This window comes from Lagopus leucura, unplaced genomic scaffold (assembly GCF_019238085.1).
Source record: "Lagopus leucura isolate 7727_CA_CO unplaced genomic scaffold, USGS_WTPT01 Super-Scaffold_100016, whole genome shotgun sequence".
Lineage (NCBI taxonomy): Eukaryota > Metazoa > Chordata > Aves > Galliformes > Phasianidae > Lagopus > Lagopus leucura.
In genome coordinates this window covers 4,833,941-4,852,965 of record NW_024962270.1, presented here as the reverse complement: position 1 = coordinate 4,852,965, position 19,025 = coordinate 4,833,941, and the positions used below count along the sequence as shown (strand labels likewise).

General features: G+C 38.8%; 1 protein-coding gene across 1 annotated transcript in view; it reads left to right on the top strand.

The window, feature by feature from the left end:
- Positions 1 to 4,784: 4,784 nt before the first annotated feature.
- Positions 4,785 to 19,025, top strand: part of LOC122183003 (protocadherin-11 X-linked-like) — a 113,973-nt gene continuing 99,732 nt past the window's right edge. The window contains exons 1-2 of the mRNA XM_042876711.1: positions 4,785 to 4,885; positions 8,242 to 8,313. Of these exons, the coding sequence (XP_042732645.1) occupies positions 8,254 to 8,313 (60 nt within the window). The 5' untranslated portion in view covers positions 4,785 to 4,885; positions 8,242 to 8,253. The remainder of the gene's footprint in view (positions 4,886 to 8,241; positions 8,314 to 19,025) is intronic.

Genomic DNA, 19,025 nt, shown 5'->3' with positions numbered 1-19,025 from the left:
CACCATAAATACTTTGCTACCTGAAGTCTGAAGTCTGCTTATTTTACTTCATATACTAAGAACTACAATAGGCACTAGAAAAATCAAACACTTTTTAAAGACAAATAGTCGCAGCTGGGGATAAGGAATATAAATAGGATGACATCAAATGAAAAAAGCTGATGATCCAACAAGGCTTCTATAGATCATGTTGTCTCTAATGTCAAGAGAATTGCAGATTAGTCCTGCTGTTCTTCATGAGTAAGCCTATTTATCAACTTTCTGGAAAAATCTAATTTAAGGTGGCACATCTTCCTTAGTTCTGCCACACTTCAAAGCTTAAAGTGCAGAAGTTTGTCAGCCATTCTCTCTGGCTGTAATTGGCATGTGAGATTCTCATTCAGGCCTTTCTCCACCCGCTAGGCCCTAGCCAGTCCTGGCTGCCTGTGATAATGTAATTTTAGTTTGCTTGATTAGTAAAGTAAAAAACCTAGGAAGTCTTAGCATTTAACACCTTTATCCAATTCAGACTTAATGTTGAGAGAGAAAGCAATTTAAATTGCAAATATTTGCTATAAGAAGCTGGATTTCTGTAATGTTCAACTTAGTCACAGCATAGATCAAGAGGATGACAGGCCCAAGGAAAAAAAAAACAACATTTGGACAAGGTGGATGCTGGCAGAGGTTATGCTGTATTTTCTGGGTAACCCACAGAAAGAGAAACACTTTTTCCAAAGGATATCATGGGAAATGTCTGGAAAAAATATGCACTAACATAAAAATTTGTACTCTTGCCACTATGTATTACATTTTTAACATGATGCTTTATATCTGAGTCAGGAAACAGACTTGTGTACATTTATATTTACTCTTTAAAAGCTAAGTAGAGACCAGGCACCTAAAACAAGTTGTTTGATACTACGCTTTTTTTTTCACATTTCACATTTTTTCACATTTCACTTGATTTGATGACAGAATACCTTAACATATAATGTCACGTTAGTTTTATATATGTAAATACTTTCAAGTCAAAACATGCAGTGTGAGCATATTTTATCAGCTATTTCCACTGAGATTTTTACATGTACGATCTAAAAAACTGTTTCATGTTGATAAAAATTTAAAGTAACTTTACTGTGTTAGGATTATCTGAATTTGTGAGAATACGTTTGTTCTTACAGTCAGCAGGAATTGCATCAATTAAGAAATTCTTAATTTTTCTGATACTGTGGAAGGTTGTTTTAGAATGTTAGCGAAGGAGAGCAAGATAAAACAGATGTGAAACAATGTCTAATTGTTACTTAAATGTAATAAATTCAGTTGAAAAATGAAGTCTTGAGTAGCATAATACAGATAGGAAGTTTTCTTAGGCATTGCAGAATGCTGATGTTCTTACTGAGAGCTTTAGGATAAATCCGAATAATTCCTATGTGCGACATTTTGAAAAGCCCAGAGCTGTGAATATCACACCTGATTGCTTTTAAGTCAAAAGCTTTCATGTGCAGGAAATAATGCTTCAATTAAAAAGGGAGAGAAAGGGGAAGTTATTTGACTTTGCTCTATTGCATTCAAAATCATGTACAGAAAATGAAAATGAGAACAAATTCAATAGGCTGCAGATTCAGAACAGACTAAAATATTTGTATCAGCTGTTTGTAGGATTGTTAGGTCACAAGTGTAATGACATTACTGCGTCAAGTTTTTGAACACGATGGTTTCGTTCTCTTGATTATTGAAGTTTTTCTGTCAGTCATCACCAAATACTTTTATTTCTTCTCACTTCAACTTTGTCAGCTCCTAGTGCCTAAAATATCTAAATTCTCTCTCTCATTTGTAGCAGTACAATCGTGAAGACAGTGTGTAATGTTACAAATACTGACAGCAGGTAGAAAGATTTTCTACCCCTTACTGTTCTGACATTGCTTTGTTCTCTTCCATATGGAGTGTATTTGATTTACAATTAAAAGTATATATGTGCACTTGTAAGATTAGTGAGCATTTTAATTTTTAATACCACATACAGTATCTGACATTTCACAGGGGAATCAGAGGAAATCCTTTCTCCTTGCATAAAACCAATAAGGATGCATTTACCCTAAAATTGCCCTTGAAATAGATACTTTTTCTAGTAATGTTTGGAATAATTTCTCCCCAATGACATCTTCTTTCCTGTAAGATGTTGAAATATAGATCTGGCTTTGGCTTATGGTTGGGTTTCTTGACAGAGCCACTAAGAAAAGGAATTTGCCATGTGAAAATTCCCCATGTATGGATTTGCTAGCTGTATAAAAAGCATTGTTCTTGTATGGATGACCTCCTTGTGCAGAATGATAGTTTTATCCTTCTCTACATCATTATGTTTGCTGTACAAAAATCCTGCTGTGCTACATCATAATAACATGTAATCTTCTTGCTCAGTTTAGCTGAGATTTAAGGAGCCGCTGCTCATGGAAGCAGTTTTCTAAAGTCTGATCTATAATTTACCCGAATCAACCAGGCAAAAGAGCAAGAGGCTTTATAAGAGGGATACAGCCCTTAAAACTCTTAAATGAAGATTAGTTTAAAGTTTTACAATCCGATACAGAACCATCTGGCAAATCTCATGTCAGGCTTTGTTAAACCTCTGAGCTCTCCTAGTAGCTGCACCACTCCTCCCCCTCAGCCCCACAGCTGGCCCTGGTCTCCCATCCCCCAACTCCCACCAGACACCCGCTGTGTCTGAGGGCACCTTTCAGCAAAAGGAGGTCAGAAGTGCAGGAGGAGCCGCTTCTTGTAGAGTGGTAATGTAACAGCTCTAAATGATGGAGGCTGCGCAGCACCTCTGGAAATCCTGCCCTTATAATTGCTGCCTGACTGTATATGCACTAAGTGATTTATTGCATCTTTGAAGAGGTAATTGCAAGATAAAGCTGCCTGTTGGCAGAACCATTACAGACTTGCTGGGTTAAATAGTTGCAGTTGAGGCCAAGGAATCACTGGAGGACATGCTGCAACATCACAAGGCATTCTGGTACTTCCAGCAAGGGAGTTGTGGTTGCTGCAGCCAAAGCAGTATTGTGTAAATGGTGATGCCAGGTGGCTGTTTGGCATGGATAGCCAGTTGTTCTCATCGTTCCTAAATCACATTTCAGGGGTCTAGACTGTGGGTTCCCTACTGACAACTCCACAAAGGGTTTAATCTGTGAGCTCTAAATTGTCTTTTTGTTCTTTGGCAAAAGGCAGACCTGATGTGTTTCTCAAATAGAAAACAAAAGCGTTCCCATATGAATCTCTTCTAACATCTTGATTTCAGCTATCCTAATGGCTTTCCCATAGGAAAACTTACTTTATACAGGTTTATTTTCATATTTATCTAAAGCTTGGAGGTATGGAAAAAAATCTTTCTTTTTTTTTTTTTTTTTTTTTTTTCCTTTTCTTTTTCCCCAGCAGTCTGTTACATAAAATTAACCTTTTTTCACTCAAAGTGATCACCTTTCACCTGAGGGATTGCAGAAGCAGACTGCAGGAATCCAATTACCTGAAATCAACTTACAGGCAAGAAGGAGGCATTGTTCATGGAGATAATCTCTTTCTCAGGCTATAGAGATTCTCTGGCTCAGTGTGATGATAAAGATGTTCTCTCTGGACAGTGAAATTAGTACACATGATTTTGTAATTATAGCATGGGATACAAGAACAGTAAATGCTGCAGGTCTAAAAAGTGTAATTTTTGGCTGTTTAAAAATAAGTGCAAAAGACAAAAGCAGACCCAAACAAACAGATGCAATCCTGACCAGACTTCGTACTAATATACTGCTTACAGAATGTCTTTTGCTGTTTGTTTCCTAAATCTCACTTTAAGCAATACAGTATTTTGGCTTGAAAGACAATTCAATAAAGTCCTTTTTCTTTTTTTTCTCCTTCTTGTATAGTGTGGAGTGGAACACTTTCGAGTCAGACAATCTTAATGCTGCCATAGCAATTTTGTAAGGCACCAGAGAAAAATGCATCATATTATCTTTGGATTTCAGTCTGCTTTTGCTTCTCACAGCAATCAATAACCATTAGTATTATTGGTGGTAATATCCTTCTAGATAATTTTAGGGCTTTTCCAGAAATCAAAATACATAAAACAAAATTGTCACATCGTAACTTTTTCTCTTCTTCTTAACTTTAATAAATCTCGATTTCCTTTGAGGAAAAGCAAAAACCCACCAATAGGGAGGTGGGATGAAGAGGCGATGACTCCTAGCTGAACAAATCCAGTATTTAGTACTGGAACAGAGAGCTTAAGGGCCAGAACAAATTGCCTTTGTGGTCTGGAAAAGTGATAGTCATTGAAAAATTGGTCATACCCATGGGTCAAGTTGCTGTATATTTTTATGATTACTTTAATAGCCCAGCTCATGAAGCTCAGGCCAACCAGTTGAACATAATTTCACAAAAAGGGAGGAACTTTCCCACGGTTTCAGAGTATGAGTTCTGCATTAAAGGCTGCTAGAGCTCGGGAGCCCGGCCAGAGGAAGCCAAGAGCCAGCACTGTGGCTCAGCAGAAGATGAGCGTGGGCAGCCACCAGCCTCCAACAGCTCCCAGCACTGATGCCAGTGCAAGTGGGCAGCTTGCTCTGTTGGCTGTAATGCACTGTGGAGAGAGAGGCAAAAGGGAGAGCTTGACAGGTAGCTGTCAGACAGGGTCACAGGGAATGGGTATTCCTCTTCCTCAGTCAGCCATATCTCCTCTTCCTGACCTGCCTCTCCAAGTCACAGGGAGCAGTCTTAGGGCAGAGAGCTGAGCCTGCTCAGGAAATAGGCTGAGCAGATGAGCAGTATTTTGTTATGGATCAGCCTAACCTGAACAGCTACCTGGAGCTGAGTAGTGTTGGGACAGGATGCTCTCAGAAGGGAGATCTCTGCATATGCAATTGTGGTAAGATTAGTTTGAATAGTCTCAATTGCACAAGAGATTTCCCGCTTATATTTCAGAATGGAGATAGCAGTGTGGCAACTTAAAGATAAAAATGAAACCTGACTTAAAAATGATGACTTTCATAACTGTTAGAATCCATTTTACAATTTATTTTCTCTTGTAGATTTTGGAAGTGTGGATATTACCTGCCAAACTGTCATAAGTAATTATATGTTTATTAACTCATTGCACCTAATAAACAACAGGAAATTTTCATGATGAATTTCATTTTTGCCTAAAAAAAATCGATGACTACTTTGATTAAATACTAAAGTTTTGTTTTGCTGTTACACTAGACAGAAAATTCCAAATATCAGCAAAATGCTTTACTCCCAGTAATTTCAGTATTTCAAACCTTTGTGCTGGACTTTATTGATTGCTGACATAGTAGTTCAGGGTACTTTCTAGGGGGTCGGGCAGAAGATGATGGATGTCACTTCTTAAATGAGAAAATACCTGAAAGCTGGACTTTCTGTGGGTAGGCAGGATTGCCTGGGCTTGGGGAATCGCTGCTAGAAATAGTGCATTTTCCACTGGGATCTCCAAGATAAAGGAAACTTTTAAAGTCAGTAAAAGCTCAGTGTTTTTCTGCTTTGACTGCTGCCTGCACCAGAGCAGCTGTATAAGACAGAACAGTGGGAACTGAATCAGTTGTCCAGAAATGCCCTGTGCTTGTGGGGTCGTTGGCTGTACCAGAACTGACAGGCATTTCATCAGAAATGGAGGGAACCTCATTTATTCTAGAAGTCTCACCTGCCTGCTGGAAAGAATCTAATCTGTGCATGTACAAGAGCTAAGGGAGCTCTAATGGCACTGCTGAAACCATAATATAATATCCAGGTTGAAATCATTCCATCTTTATCTCATTATGACTACAATTTTCTTCTATGTGCGAAACTTAAATGTCAAATTGAGGAAGTAGAGAGAACGTAAACAAAAGACTGTGGGCATATTCCTGTTGTTTCTTTAGAGAAATTGTACAAACTGCAGAAACTTGTAGGATGATGCTCCAAGCAAAATGGGGGGATAAAGTCTTCCAAAAGCTCCCTGCCTTTAGTAAAGAGCTTTTTATCTATGTTGGAAGAAAGATGCTCACAGGAGTATTGTCTGTCATTACCACGTTCCTCTTCTCTTAAAAATAAAAAATAAAAAAAATCAAAAAGGAATAGAGAACTTGTGGATAAGTGTATCTCAGCATGCTGTAAGTAGGCAGCGTATAGACTAGAAGTACAATTGCTGGTTCAGAACAGTTATTTGCACAATCTTAGTTTTGTAACATGCTGAGTTTGAAGTTGCAGCAGATGTGCTGCTTGTAAGCAGTCCAAGTGCTGGTATTTGAGAGCTACCTTGCGTGCAGTCACAGCTCACAGAGATGTTGTGTGTCTTTTTTATTCTGCAATTAAAAAAAAAAAAAAGTCAGTGACTTCTAGGTTCTTCAGTACTTTTTTTAAGCTTTCTTCCATGTGTTACAGCATGCAGAATAACTAGTAGTTGCCCCAAGATCTGCTCTGTGTGTCACTCTCTTAGTGTTATGTCACCGATGCTCCCCTTTGGAGGGGGAAAGGTACTCATGGTTTCTGGGTAGTGGGAGCAGTAGCTAGCAAATGAGTAACCCAGGATGCTAGTCAATGGGAAGCTCAGCATTAAGATGTGACTCAGTCATCATACCTAAAAGGCAGAGTGTTGTTTTAAAATGATACTCCAAAGTTTTGAGTGCTATCTCACCCAAATGTACTTTTGTATCCTTTATGCTTTATGATCTCATACACATTGTTTTTGCTTTTTGCTTTTCCTCTGCTCTGTAACACTAATTGGATCAATGTTGTATAAAAAAAAAAGATGTGAAATTCAAAGGAAAACTACTTGTAAAGAAATACTCAGATTTTTAATGTCACTTCCTGACAGGTTATCCCATATGGAGTTATTACGGTATCTTAGTACCACAACTGATATGTTTAATAATTTTCAGTATGTGTTTGGGTCCTTTTGATGCTTGATTACTACATTTAAAGAAAGATTACAAGGTAGAATACAGTTGCTTTTGAACATATGGAAAACTCAGCCTTCCCTTTCCAGATGCATTCATTTTAACTCTTTTTAGCGTTCACTGTATCTATGGTTATTTCTTTTTTCTTTTGAAATGCATTTATTGTTCTATTTCAAGAATGAATCATATTCAGTTGCCGCCCCAAAATATAGCAACAAAAATGGTACAAATGATTGTCTGTAATCTATTATTACAGGCAATCTAACCTGCCAAAACAAAATTTCCATTTAATAAGGTGTTTTTATGAAATGAGCCTTGTGAATGTTCCGTGCTAACTGAAGCTGTTCACAAGTTCTGTATTTCAAAAAATTGTTTTATTTCAAGAGATCATATTTTACTGCATATGACAGAAAATCCAATGGCATATGACTTCCACTTTGACAGTCTTTGCAGTCTCCACTGGCATTTAGATCTCTCTAATATGATATCCAGATAAGATGATATTTATATTGCATATTGTTCAAAGGCCTTGTCCAAAGAGTAACATGATAGAGGTACTGTATTTCAGAAAGAGGAAGATTCTGGCACCTAAATGCAGCATATATCAACAGAAGATCTGTTTTGTGAAAACCATTGTTTTCATTTTACAACCTAAAGGAATTAGGCAGAAAAAAATGAAGGAGACTTGTTTGTATCTCTGCAGCACAGCTTCTTCCTTTGGAAATTCATATGGAGAAAATTAAAAGGAGCTGGCATCCTATTCAGTACTTAGTCCCAGTGCTTACTACTCTCATGTATTTATTTCTGAAGCAGAACAATTACAGAAAATAACAATTATTTGCAGCATGTTTCAATAATATTAAAAAATGGAAGCGAAAGTGTGAAGGGTCAGCAAATCTAATTCTCTGAAGACTATTTTAATCTGTTTGATTACACAGACACTTGCTTTGAGGCAGTCAATCTTGAAAAATTCCAGGGTAGTGAAAAGCTGGAGAACACAAGTGATTCTCTTGTAAATTCTGCTGCTGGACCTCACTGTGATGGCAAATAATTTCAGGCTTTTGTTTGAGGTTTTTCACTTGCACACACAGATGGAGGTGTGCACCCCCACACCTGGAAGGTTAAAGCCACTCTATGAAAGCTAGATTACTTGGCAGCAAAAATATCCAACCTGCAGTCTACTCTAAATGCATGCAGTCATCATATATTTTGATTATTTTGTATGAATTTTGTGCATGAGTATTGTTTTATTCCCTCAAGGGAAATTAATGCTGAATACTGATAGAGTGGTTGCACGTATAACCTGAAGCATACTTTTCTCTCCTTAAAGCACACAAAAGAAATGGGAAGGCCACAAACTCCTTTAAAAGAATCAACGCTGGAGCCATGGACTCAGCCACAGGTAGGGTGGAATGATTTTTCTCATAATGCTTTTTTTCTAATGGTGGTTTTTCTCAGTCTTAATAAAATCAATCTAAAGCTCTAAAGAAACATTGCTTTTAGGGTAGCTCTGTGGTTCTTACCATCATATGTCAAAATGATTTGTTTTGTTGTTTGGCTATCTGGATGATTGCTAGTGTTTTTTAGTTAAACTCTCAGGATCTGATTCAGCTTTTTTCTAGTGTAGAAATGCCACAATTATCTTTCCTTCAGCTTGTGTTCCTGACATGCTTGAAAGACTGCAAAACCTTACGAAGCCAAACCACTTTCTGAATGGAGTGTCAAGAAACTGTGAGCGTCTTCTGGCATAGAAATGGAATTTGTGGAGTGTTATTTTGAAAGGAAGGTTTGAGGTTCAGCCTATTGTGTAATAGGATTTCTCTGAAAAGGAAGCAATACTTAATTACACAAAAAAGATAAAGAAAAGGAGAGATTAATGTGCAGCACTTATGTCTCTTTACACAGAGGGGTTTGGATTTTTTGGTCTTGCATTTCTGTGTTTTCTGTAGCAAATCGTTATAAATTTCTGACATGCGGAAGTTCAGATGCATTTTTGCTGTTTATTTCCTGTGTATCAGTGCACTGTACTGCATTTTGAAATATGTGGCTTCTGAGTGATGGGAGGGAAGGAAAGAGACAGTTCATTGTGCAGATGAAACTAGATGTTGTTCTGGGAAAAGCTTTGGGTCCTAAAAGAGGAGATGGAGCAGGGGTAGAGATGAAGTGGGGAGCTGGAAGGCCCCACCTGGAAAACCAGATTGCTTCTAAATTTCCAGGGGAAGAGAGCTGCTGCTTTTATGGATGTGGGGGCATTTTTTCCTTCAGCAGCAGGTTTGTAATTTGTTTGGTACAGTGCTTCTTGACACAAGAACCTTCCTCGACTCTGCAGTGCTCACTTGTTGCTAAAGGTAGCAGTGAATCTGTATGTGTAATGTCAAAGTTGAGAATTTACTGGCAGAGATTGAGAGAACCAGGAAGAGGTAGCAACCTTTGCTCTATAATTACAGCATCACTGTAGTCTAGAGCAGGCTCTGCCTTGTATTTTTAAGCTGTAAGCAATCCACCCAAAACATAAATTAACTTGTTTAGTTTTAAAAACTAAGGAATCAGAGAATCACCAAGGTTGGAAAAAACCTTCAAGATCATCCTGTCCAACAGTCCACCTACAACCAGTATTTCCCCAGTAAGGAATGTCCCTTAGTACAACATCTAAACATTTCTGTAACACCTCCAGAAATGGTGACTCAACCACCTCCCTGGGCAGCCCATTCCAATGCCTAACCACTCTTCAGGAGAATAAATTTTTCCTGATATCCAGCCTGAACTTCCCTTGGCACAACTTGAGGCTGTTCACTCTCATGCTATCACTAGTTACACAGGAGAAGACGCCAACCGCCACCTCACCACAACCTCCCTTCATGCAGTTGTAGAGAGTGATAAGATCTTCTCTTATCTCCCCTTCTCTTCTGCAGACTGAACAATCACAATTCCTTATAAGATCCCTCACCAGCCTCCTTGCCCTTCTCTGGATATGCTCCAGGGCTTTGACGTCAATATTGTAGTGAGGGACCTAAAACTGGACGTAATACTCAAGATGTGGCCTCACCAGAGCAGAGTACAGGAGAAAGATTACCTCCTGCTCCTGCTGGCAGCACTGTTCCTGCTACAAGCCAGGATGCCCTTGGGCTTCTTGGCCACTTGGGCTTGCTGGTGGCTCATGACAGCGTAGCCAAGAGTTGATCAACAGTCTCAGGTCCATTTCTTCCATAATTTATAAAGATACATGATCTAGAGCTTAGGCTTGTTTTAGAGGCTTGTTGACTCCCAAAGCATGTGACAAACAGTGTAGGGATTTGGAAATAGAAAGAACCATGCGTCTTTACTATTGCTTATTTTGTTCGTGCTTTAGTATGTTTGCTTTAAAATTAATTGTGATGCTAACTGTGCAGGCTTTTGTGGGATGATCTGTACAGCTGGTTCCGATTTGGTAGCATTGCTGGTAGTTCATTAAAGGTAAGTTCTTCACTGTAATCACACGAGGTATTTGTGCCTCTCTCCATGCAGAAAGAAGGCTATTATGTGCAGTCACAGAAACTGTGTACTTCAGGGAAATCCCTCAAACGTTACTCTCCTCTACTACTTCCTTACTATGGAAGCTGTTACTGTGCCTACATGCAGCATGCACCCAACCTGTTTCTAGGTACTGCATAGCCAAAATTCCATGGCCAAGACTCCAAGCGCCTCTATCCAGACAGTTGCTAATCACAATCATTAGGAGTGCATTGATCTGTGTCTGCAATCAATAATGTTTATGCACAAGACCACAGGAGCTTGCAATGGTCTATAGTTGCTAATAGGCAGTAGCTTCTTATGTGCAGGCACGAAAATATTGAGGAAGGTGTTTTGTTAAAGCAGTTACTGCTGAACAGCTAATGAATCGTTATGGAAGGATAGCAGATTCCTCCTGCTCCCTTGCTTGCACAACGTGCTGCAGGGAGGCGAAGATCCTGATGTTGGGGCTGAATTTCAGCTTGTTGGCACTCAAGGGAGAAGCTGAATTTCTGAGCTGTGAGGATGTTGGAAGCAGTGTGATGCAATGATCATGGTGTGCTGTGGTTTGGTGCATGAATGTGGGTGAGAGAGGTGATCTTGTGCAGCCTGTTCTCCAGTGGCTTGTGCAACTGCTGCCTGTGTTGGTGAAGAAATATTCTGTTGGACTGTAGCAGTGCAAAAAACAATATCTGTTTTTCCATGTTCTTTCACTGTGTTACATGATCACTTCTGAAAACTGTGTTTGCCACTGCTCTGCTTAATAGGTACATGGATTAAAACGTCAACTGCTTTTGTCATTCCTGTTCATTTTTGGAAAAAAAAATCCTGCCTTTTAAAAAAGTATGCACAAAGAAGCTAACACCCATATGCCTTTCTGTTTCATGGAAAGAAGAAATGTAATCAACAAAATCAGAAACTGCTGGAGCCATTATTGTTGCACAAAATTAAATTAGTTGTTAATTCTTTCACGGATGTAATTCTGGCCCTTGCAAATCCCTCCTTAGATATTTTGTATAAAGTGAGTAAAAATTCATGGCATGAATAAAAGCTTTGTCTATTTTATGAGCAACAGGCAAATGTTCCAAATGGTACTCATAAAGCAAATGGTTCCCAGCTCTAAAAGGAGGAGGAATATATTTAAAAGCCACCAGAATGAGTCGTGAGTAAAACCAACTCCTATTTACAAGACGGTATTATTTACATGAAAGTTTTTTGATTTTTATTTCTTGGGCGGGGGGGGGGGGGGGGTCCTTCCCGAAGGGAAGGACTCACTACTTTTGTCTACTTAATAATAACAGTAAAAAATCATTACATTTTCTTGGGCTATTTACTGCATTTTCTATGTTCAGAGTTGCTGTGGGATACATTTTATCAACAGAGTGAGTGAAAAAAAAATAGCTGAGAGCACAGCTTCGGTGTTCGGGGCCAAACAGTCAGTGAAGCAGAAAGCACCACATCTGTCCCCTAATACCAAGAGGTGAGAAGCTGATCCATATTAGTGGTTGGACAATTTCACGCAGAGTCTGACAGAAACAAACACAGTGCTTTCTGCGTGGAAGGAGGGAAGGCTGCGTGTTTCATGCTCTGTCATGGTTGTTTTTCTTTATTTGCTCAAGGATTCACCTCAGATGCAGCTGCTCAGTTGAAAAAATTTGGAACTGAACTGCTCAATTGTTCTTCGAAATGAAGAACTATGGTGCTTTGTCAGATTGACTTCTTTAGGGTAGGGGTTTTTTGTTTGCTTATGTTTTGGGTTTGGTTTCTTCTTCTTTTTTTTTTTTTTTAATAAATTCTTAGAGCAATGTGTCATTGCCGAAATGGCAGTTCTTTTTCAAGGCCATGCCCTTTGACTTGTGTTTTTCTGCATCATTTTCTGTGAACTCAGTGAATGGAAACTGATGTCCCTACCTGAAAAGTGCGAAACTCATTGTAATAAATGTAGGACAAACCCTTTGCACATAAAGAGTGTGTGCTAGTAGTTGACCAAATAGACTTGTCATTGGTTTACAAGCTTTATTTAAATGCTAAGTACCATGTATTCCTCTGGTTATATTTTTGCCACTTTGTCTGATTAAACATTTAGCTGATAAACACTGCCAAGGCTGTTTACAGCTACTGCAGTTGAGAATACCTGCTTATAGCCTCTATGATTATGGCAGTTATACAAAGGGCAATTTAACATCAAACCAATCTGTGAGGTTTAAGTTTTTGAACTTAGCAAGTACTATTTTAAAATCTGAATTTTGTATGGCAAAGCTAAAGAATATAGTGATTGGGATTATTCAAATTCAGAAGCAGTTTTATGCTGACAAATTACTAATTGGATAAAACTAGAAAGAGAGAATACGGATTTACCAAAATAAAGAAAAAGAGCAATGATTAAGATTACCTGGCTTAAAACTGTTTAGTAGCAGAGTATTTTGATTTAAACTTTGTTGTTGTTGTTGTTGTTGTTAGATTCTTTCATGACACTCTGTTCTGCATCTAGATAATGTCTGCAAGTGATTCCAGAAGGTGTTTCACACAGTGCAGTATGAGAAGACAGTGTTACTAATGCTGGAGCTTTTCTTTACTAATTCTAACAGCTCCAGTTGCTCTTAGTAAAAAGCCAGGGTGAAGTTGCATTAATTTTCTTGGCCTAAATGTAGTGTAATTACCTTAATGAACACTTTTGTCCTCATTCCTCATGCTCTTCCTTTTCCACAGTGCTGCATGAAAATGCAATCCATGAAGGTTTATAGTTCCCCCAGGAGTTCTCAAGGAAGGATGAATATCTAGGGATTAGAGATCTGTCAGTCTCAGGTAGCACACATCCACATGTGCCTCGTAAATAAGCACGATCCAGCACCAACATGGCTTTATTACCACCTGGTGTCTTACCGCAGCAGTGAGTGTGACCAGCAGGAGCAATAAGGTACAGGCTCAGGGAAACATTTGTCTCTCAAAAGCAAAGGGGGAAAATGAGTTGCAACTCTGGCTTTCTAGTTTTGCTTTATCTCTCTTGGTGTGCAGTGCACATTCTTTTTTTTTTTTTTCCTTTTTTGTTTCTTTTTTGAAACAATTACTTCTTGTGGAAAGGCAAAAACCCCTCAGACTGAAATCTAATTACAAATGATAGAGTGCAGTATTTTTCTGCTCAATTTTAAAGAATCACTTTATAATCTCGGAACAGTGGATAACAACATCACTAATCCAATATTTTAACAGTAAATACGTTTGATGATGGGAATTGCTACACTAATCTTATATCCCTCCACAGTATAGTTAAGAAATCCACAGGGGGTTTTACTAATCAGTTTTTGTGAAGTAAATCAAGTCATGTAATTCTCGTTCACTCTAAATGCCCTGCAACTGCCAGCAGAGCTATGTGCATTATTTTTTATTCTTTTCCCAGCTTTGTACTCCCATTTGCAGCCAAGCTTTCCCTTTCAATATGTAGAAAAGAGACTTTGGGAGAGAGGTCTCCAAGCATCCTCTGTAAGATAAGGTTTGTCTCACAGAGAGCTGGCCATGCACGATGCTACAATTCCTGCTGGGGGGGAAGGGAGTCCTGGGATGGAAGAGTTTTCCATAACCACCGCAGTCTGACCATACGCACCGCTGCACTTCCGAGGCGTACAGTTTTGGTTACTTGGATCCTCATTTTACTGAGCAGAGTTTTTTGCAGTATGACATCTTGTGCTCCTCTTCAAAGAGACTGTCAAAACTAAATCAAAAGTTTTTCTACTTTTTTATAAACAACAGAGCATTTTACATAGGGAGAAATATTAACTATTGTGGTTAGATATTTGAAGAGAAGCAACCAATGAGAATTCTATGCCTATTTTCTCCCACAGTTTGTGGGAACAGAATTATTCTCCATAACATCCTGGTGTGCTGTTTGCTTGGCTCACAGCTTCAGCTTTTAGGATTTTAAATCAGCAAAAAATCAAAATTAATGTAAAGCTTATTTCTGACTCAGTGTCTTTAGCCTAGATACAAATTAGTCACCTAAATATATCTACTCAGCCTAGCTATACCCAAGCTATACTTAGTATTTAGGAGCTGTATGCTTAAAATAATCCCGTTTTATTTGATGCCTTAATAAATTTACATATGCCTCGACTACATTTTTTTTTGTTTGAATGGAACTTCAATTATAATCCTTGATTCTGACACAAAAGACAGTAATTAAAAAAGAGAGAGAGGAAGATCAGTGCAGAAAGTGTTAGTCTTCTAAATGCAATTAGAATTGCGCACCAAGCTGTTTTCGAGCACTACAGACCTGCTTTTTTGTCTCTTAAAATGGAGGCTTCACAAACTAGAAGCTAACTGATAGCAGCCAGTTGTTTTGATCTGACTTGAGTACCGATAGGGTTGAAATAGTCTTTTATTATGAAACTTGAGAGAAAAACACACTAATTTTTGCAATTTAAAAGTAATTATAGAGGGTATCCTAATAAACATTGAATCTTTCTGGTATGGGCTGGTGCAATACCTGGCTACCCAAAAGTACAAAGCTAACTTCTTGCAGCTAACAATACTATTTCATTTTAGCTGTGACTCTAGGCTATGTTGTGTGTAGTATTCCTGACATTCTATGGAAACAATGCATCCAGAAATCAGGCTGTAGTTCTAAAAGGAAGTTCATTAATTGGAAATGAGCAGTAACTATTTCTTGTCTAGTGAGCATTTTTCCTGACTGGAATAGAATACCAATATACCATATATAAAACACTGTATCAATATAATGATGTGTGGTTGAATTAGGCCACTAGGGCTATTCAATTGCAAATGTAATAAGCTGATATATTTTTAAAATGTTTATCAAAATTTAAAAATGCAGTTATTTCTAGAATTATAAATAAAAGAATACTTCTTAGTGTTCCTGATTTGTATATTGTTTCTTTGCAAGAGACCCAGGAGATTGTTGATTGCATTGGTTACCCCATAGCTGAAGGGCCACTGAAGTTTATCTGGAATACTGTCCAAGATTTATGTATTTCTGAGAGCTAGTGAGAGTAGTATGTCTTGGAAAAGAGTGAGCTTTTGAATTTTTTTGATTTCTTGAAGGTTGAAAACCTTTTTTTGGTGACAATAAATAAAGAAGAATAGATTTCCTTAAAGTGGTGCCTCAAAGCGTGATAGGCGATATAAATATTGTGGAGCTTTGTATTTTTTGTATGCTATTACAAATCAAAACTAAGAAGATGGCAAAATTTGCCGTTGTATTTTGTGAAGATTAATTTAGAGATGAATGCAAATGCAAATAAAATCTAATTTATTTGAAGAACTATTCAAAATCTGAATAAGCACTTCCTCTGCCATGGAGCAGTGTTGCTTAGATAACCTGGGCAACAATAATTCTCTTTTTAATTAATATAGTAGGATTAATTTGATGTGCTTTCTCTGTGTATATACTTATACAATTTATATATATGTAAGTATGAATATATGTATATGCATAATTTTTTTCAAGATCTACTTTTTTTGCTATAGCATTTGAATGTTGGAGGTTAGTAGCTGATGTAGCTAGAAAGTCTCTCAGAGAAAATAAGAAAAAAAAATAGAAGATACAGAGCCTTGCAAGCACTGGATTTGCATTGATTTCAGCAGGGGACACCATTATAGAGGCAGAAAAAATTCCCATTTCATTTTTAAGTTTATCTGTCTGTTTTCCACATCAGAGTACGGTTCTGTGATTAAAAACTCTTGGTTTGATCTAAGCTGCTGTTCTCTTATGAGTTAATTAAAATAAATGAGAACTCAAAAGACAGTTTCCATACTTGCCTTGTTGTATTTTCAGATGTTCAGATCTGTAAAAGCAGAAAGCCTGTCACTTTATGGTTTGTATCTCTGTGGACAGACACTTGCGTGTGTGTCTGTGTCAGACTGTTCCATGTACTTTCAGTTCCCAAATGTCAAAACTGCTGGGTCGAAAAGTGAGGGATAATGAAGGTTTCAGGTCCTTACTACTTTTAAATATTTAAATCTTTTTAAACTCATTCACTCAGACACTGAAGAACATCTTTTCCTTTTTCACCCACTGCAGCAGCAATGTTCTGTGTCTAGTTTCTTTGGCTCACACTGCTAAATCTTTTCCTTCCTCTTGCTTGTCACATGTCTGAATTGTTGTTACAGACTTGAACAGCGGTGGAAATGGGGAAAGAGTTGTTAACAAGGGAAGGGAGCTCAGCTGCAGAGCATTACCCACAAGTGCAGTCACTGTGCATGAAAACAGGTAACCCAGAAAGCACGCTGCCAACCTGCTTCTCACTGGATCCGTAGGAGGGGAGAAGACTGCTTATAACAGGCAGCTGATTTATTCTCCTTTGCTGTATGCTGAGGTGGATGAGATGGGGCACTCAGTAGTGAAATATCCAGTGAAGGTGTTTAAAAAGGGTGGGTAGACAGCTACTCCTTCATCTTGTAAGGTGCTGGAAAGCCCTGTCAGTGCTTAAGTAAATCACCTCAGAGCAGCTTTCAGAAAATGTAGATGAGATCTTCAAGGTGCTTAGTTATCTATTGGGACTGTCAGAACGGCTTTCCTTTCCACAGTATTTTTTCTGGCATCTCTCCTTTTTGACAAGAAAGCAGAGACGGCCCCATTATGCAGGCGAAAGCGTTAAGAGAATCACTAAGTTGCATTGGACTGTAACTTACATGCTCTGAGCTGTGTTCAACATGCATAAATCTTAAAACAGAAAACATAAACTGGGCATATTCACAGAGGTGTCAGTTTTTCCAGTGTCCGGTTCAGTGTCCCTCACAGAGCAGTCAGTGGTACCACAAGGCTGAGTTGTGCTCAGGAACAAAAACATCCCTCTGATTGCTGCTGCTGATGGTGCATCCTGGTGCATCTCAGAATGGAGGGAGTTGGCTGAAAAGCTTTAGGAAAGCATGAACATAATAACAGCATTCTTGTGTTATGTTTTAAACCTTAAAATTGGCATCAGAGAGGACCTTTGCTTGGCTGAGTGCATAAAGGAATGACTTTGGACTTGTTGGGCTTTTAACTGTCAGCTTCCTGAGGTTTTTCTCTCTCTGTGGTTTTGAGAAACTTAACCACGTTTTCTTGGAGGTGGCTTTTTTTTTTTAAATTATGATTTATTGTTTTTTACTAGGTTTAATAAGAATTTTAAGCCTTCCTTCCTGATGCATTAGCTATGCAAATTTTATTTTCCAGGAGAGCAAACACAGACTGCCATAAAATCTTGTCACATGAGGTACTAGATGTGTCATGTCATAGAATGGCCTAGGTTGAAAAGGACCACAATGCTCATCCAGTTTCAGCCCCCTGCTATGTGCAGGTCACCAACCACCAGACCAGGCTGCCCAGAGCCACGTCCGGGCTGGCCTTGAATGCCTCCAGGGATGGGGCACCCACAGCCTCCTTGGACAACTTGTTCCAGTGCATCACCACCCTCTGATGTGATGCACACTGGTCCTGATCCTGTAATGCTGAACATTTTCTATTGATAATGGAAAAAGAACAAAACCCGATGTGAGCATTTATTTAAAATGCAAATATCAACAATTACAAACTCAGTGAGGGCCCTCTCTGTACATAGATCAAACTGTAGTTCGTGCATCTTCAGTGCTGGAAACTGGTGTTTAACTGAATTTTGTGAGATGAAATAAGGTATTTCTTCAGTCCGTTAACTTATATTATTATTGTCGTGCATCCCTTGTGTAGTCTGTGCCTGTCCTGATTGCTGTTGCCAGGTCACTTCCCCTTGCAGTCATTTTCTCGGCTACAAAATCAGTTGTTTTTCTTGAAGGATGTTTTATGGACTGATTAATTTTTTGGCTGCGAATTATTGTGTATAAAGCAGATACACTCCAACTTGGTTCGCCAGTGGCAATCCAGTAATGGATATTACTTATCCATTGAAAACCCAAATGAGATTAACACCACTGCTCTCTCCATCTGCCTTTGAGAAAGAATTCAATAAATAACGAGTTATATAAGGGAAGATTATCACATTGTATTCAGCATTTACAGTAGCTTAATTGTAAATTGTATAAATTAGTATAGTTTGTGCATTAATTCTGGCGAGGAGACAGGAGCCTACTGGGAGCAGGCAGGCACTGTACCTGTGCTGAGCTCCTCACCCAGCCCAGCCTTGCAGGTAGCCGTTGTCACCCATCTCAGTTCCTCAGGCTGGGCCTCTGCTCCTCAGGCCAGGCCTTGTAGGCTTGCAGAAAGCAAAGTGTCAGGTGAATTTTGCATGCGTCTTCCCAACATCCTGTGCTGCAGAGCCTGGACAACTTCTTAAAAGCTCATGTTAAGTTTTTATTGGTTGTCTTGATCTGCAGGGGACTGCAAAGTAGGGAGAGGATTGAATAAAAAACAACATTATAGAGATTTTGCCTGTTCTGATTGCTTTGGGCTGCAGATTCTGATGCTGTGCTGGGAGTGCAGAGTCTGGCCTGACCACATGGCTGCCTTACAGGCGCCCCCTGATCTACAGCCAAGTGCCTGTGCAGTGTGCACAGAGGATGTGTATCCTCTCAGAATTTAAGAAATAAGACCTTCTTCCATCTTTCTTTCATCTGTGTCGTGTTATCGCATTGCACCTCAGCAGCAACTACTGATTTTCATGCAGGCCATCAAAATGAGTAGCTGTAATACATACTCAG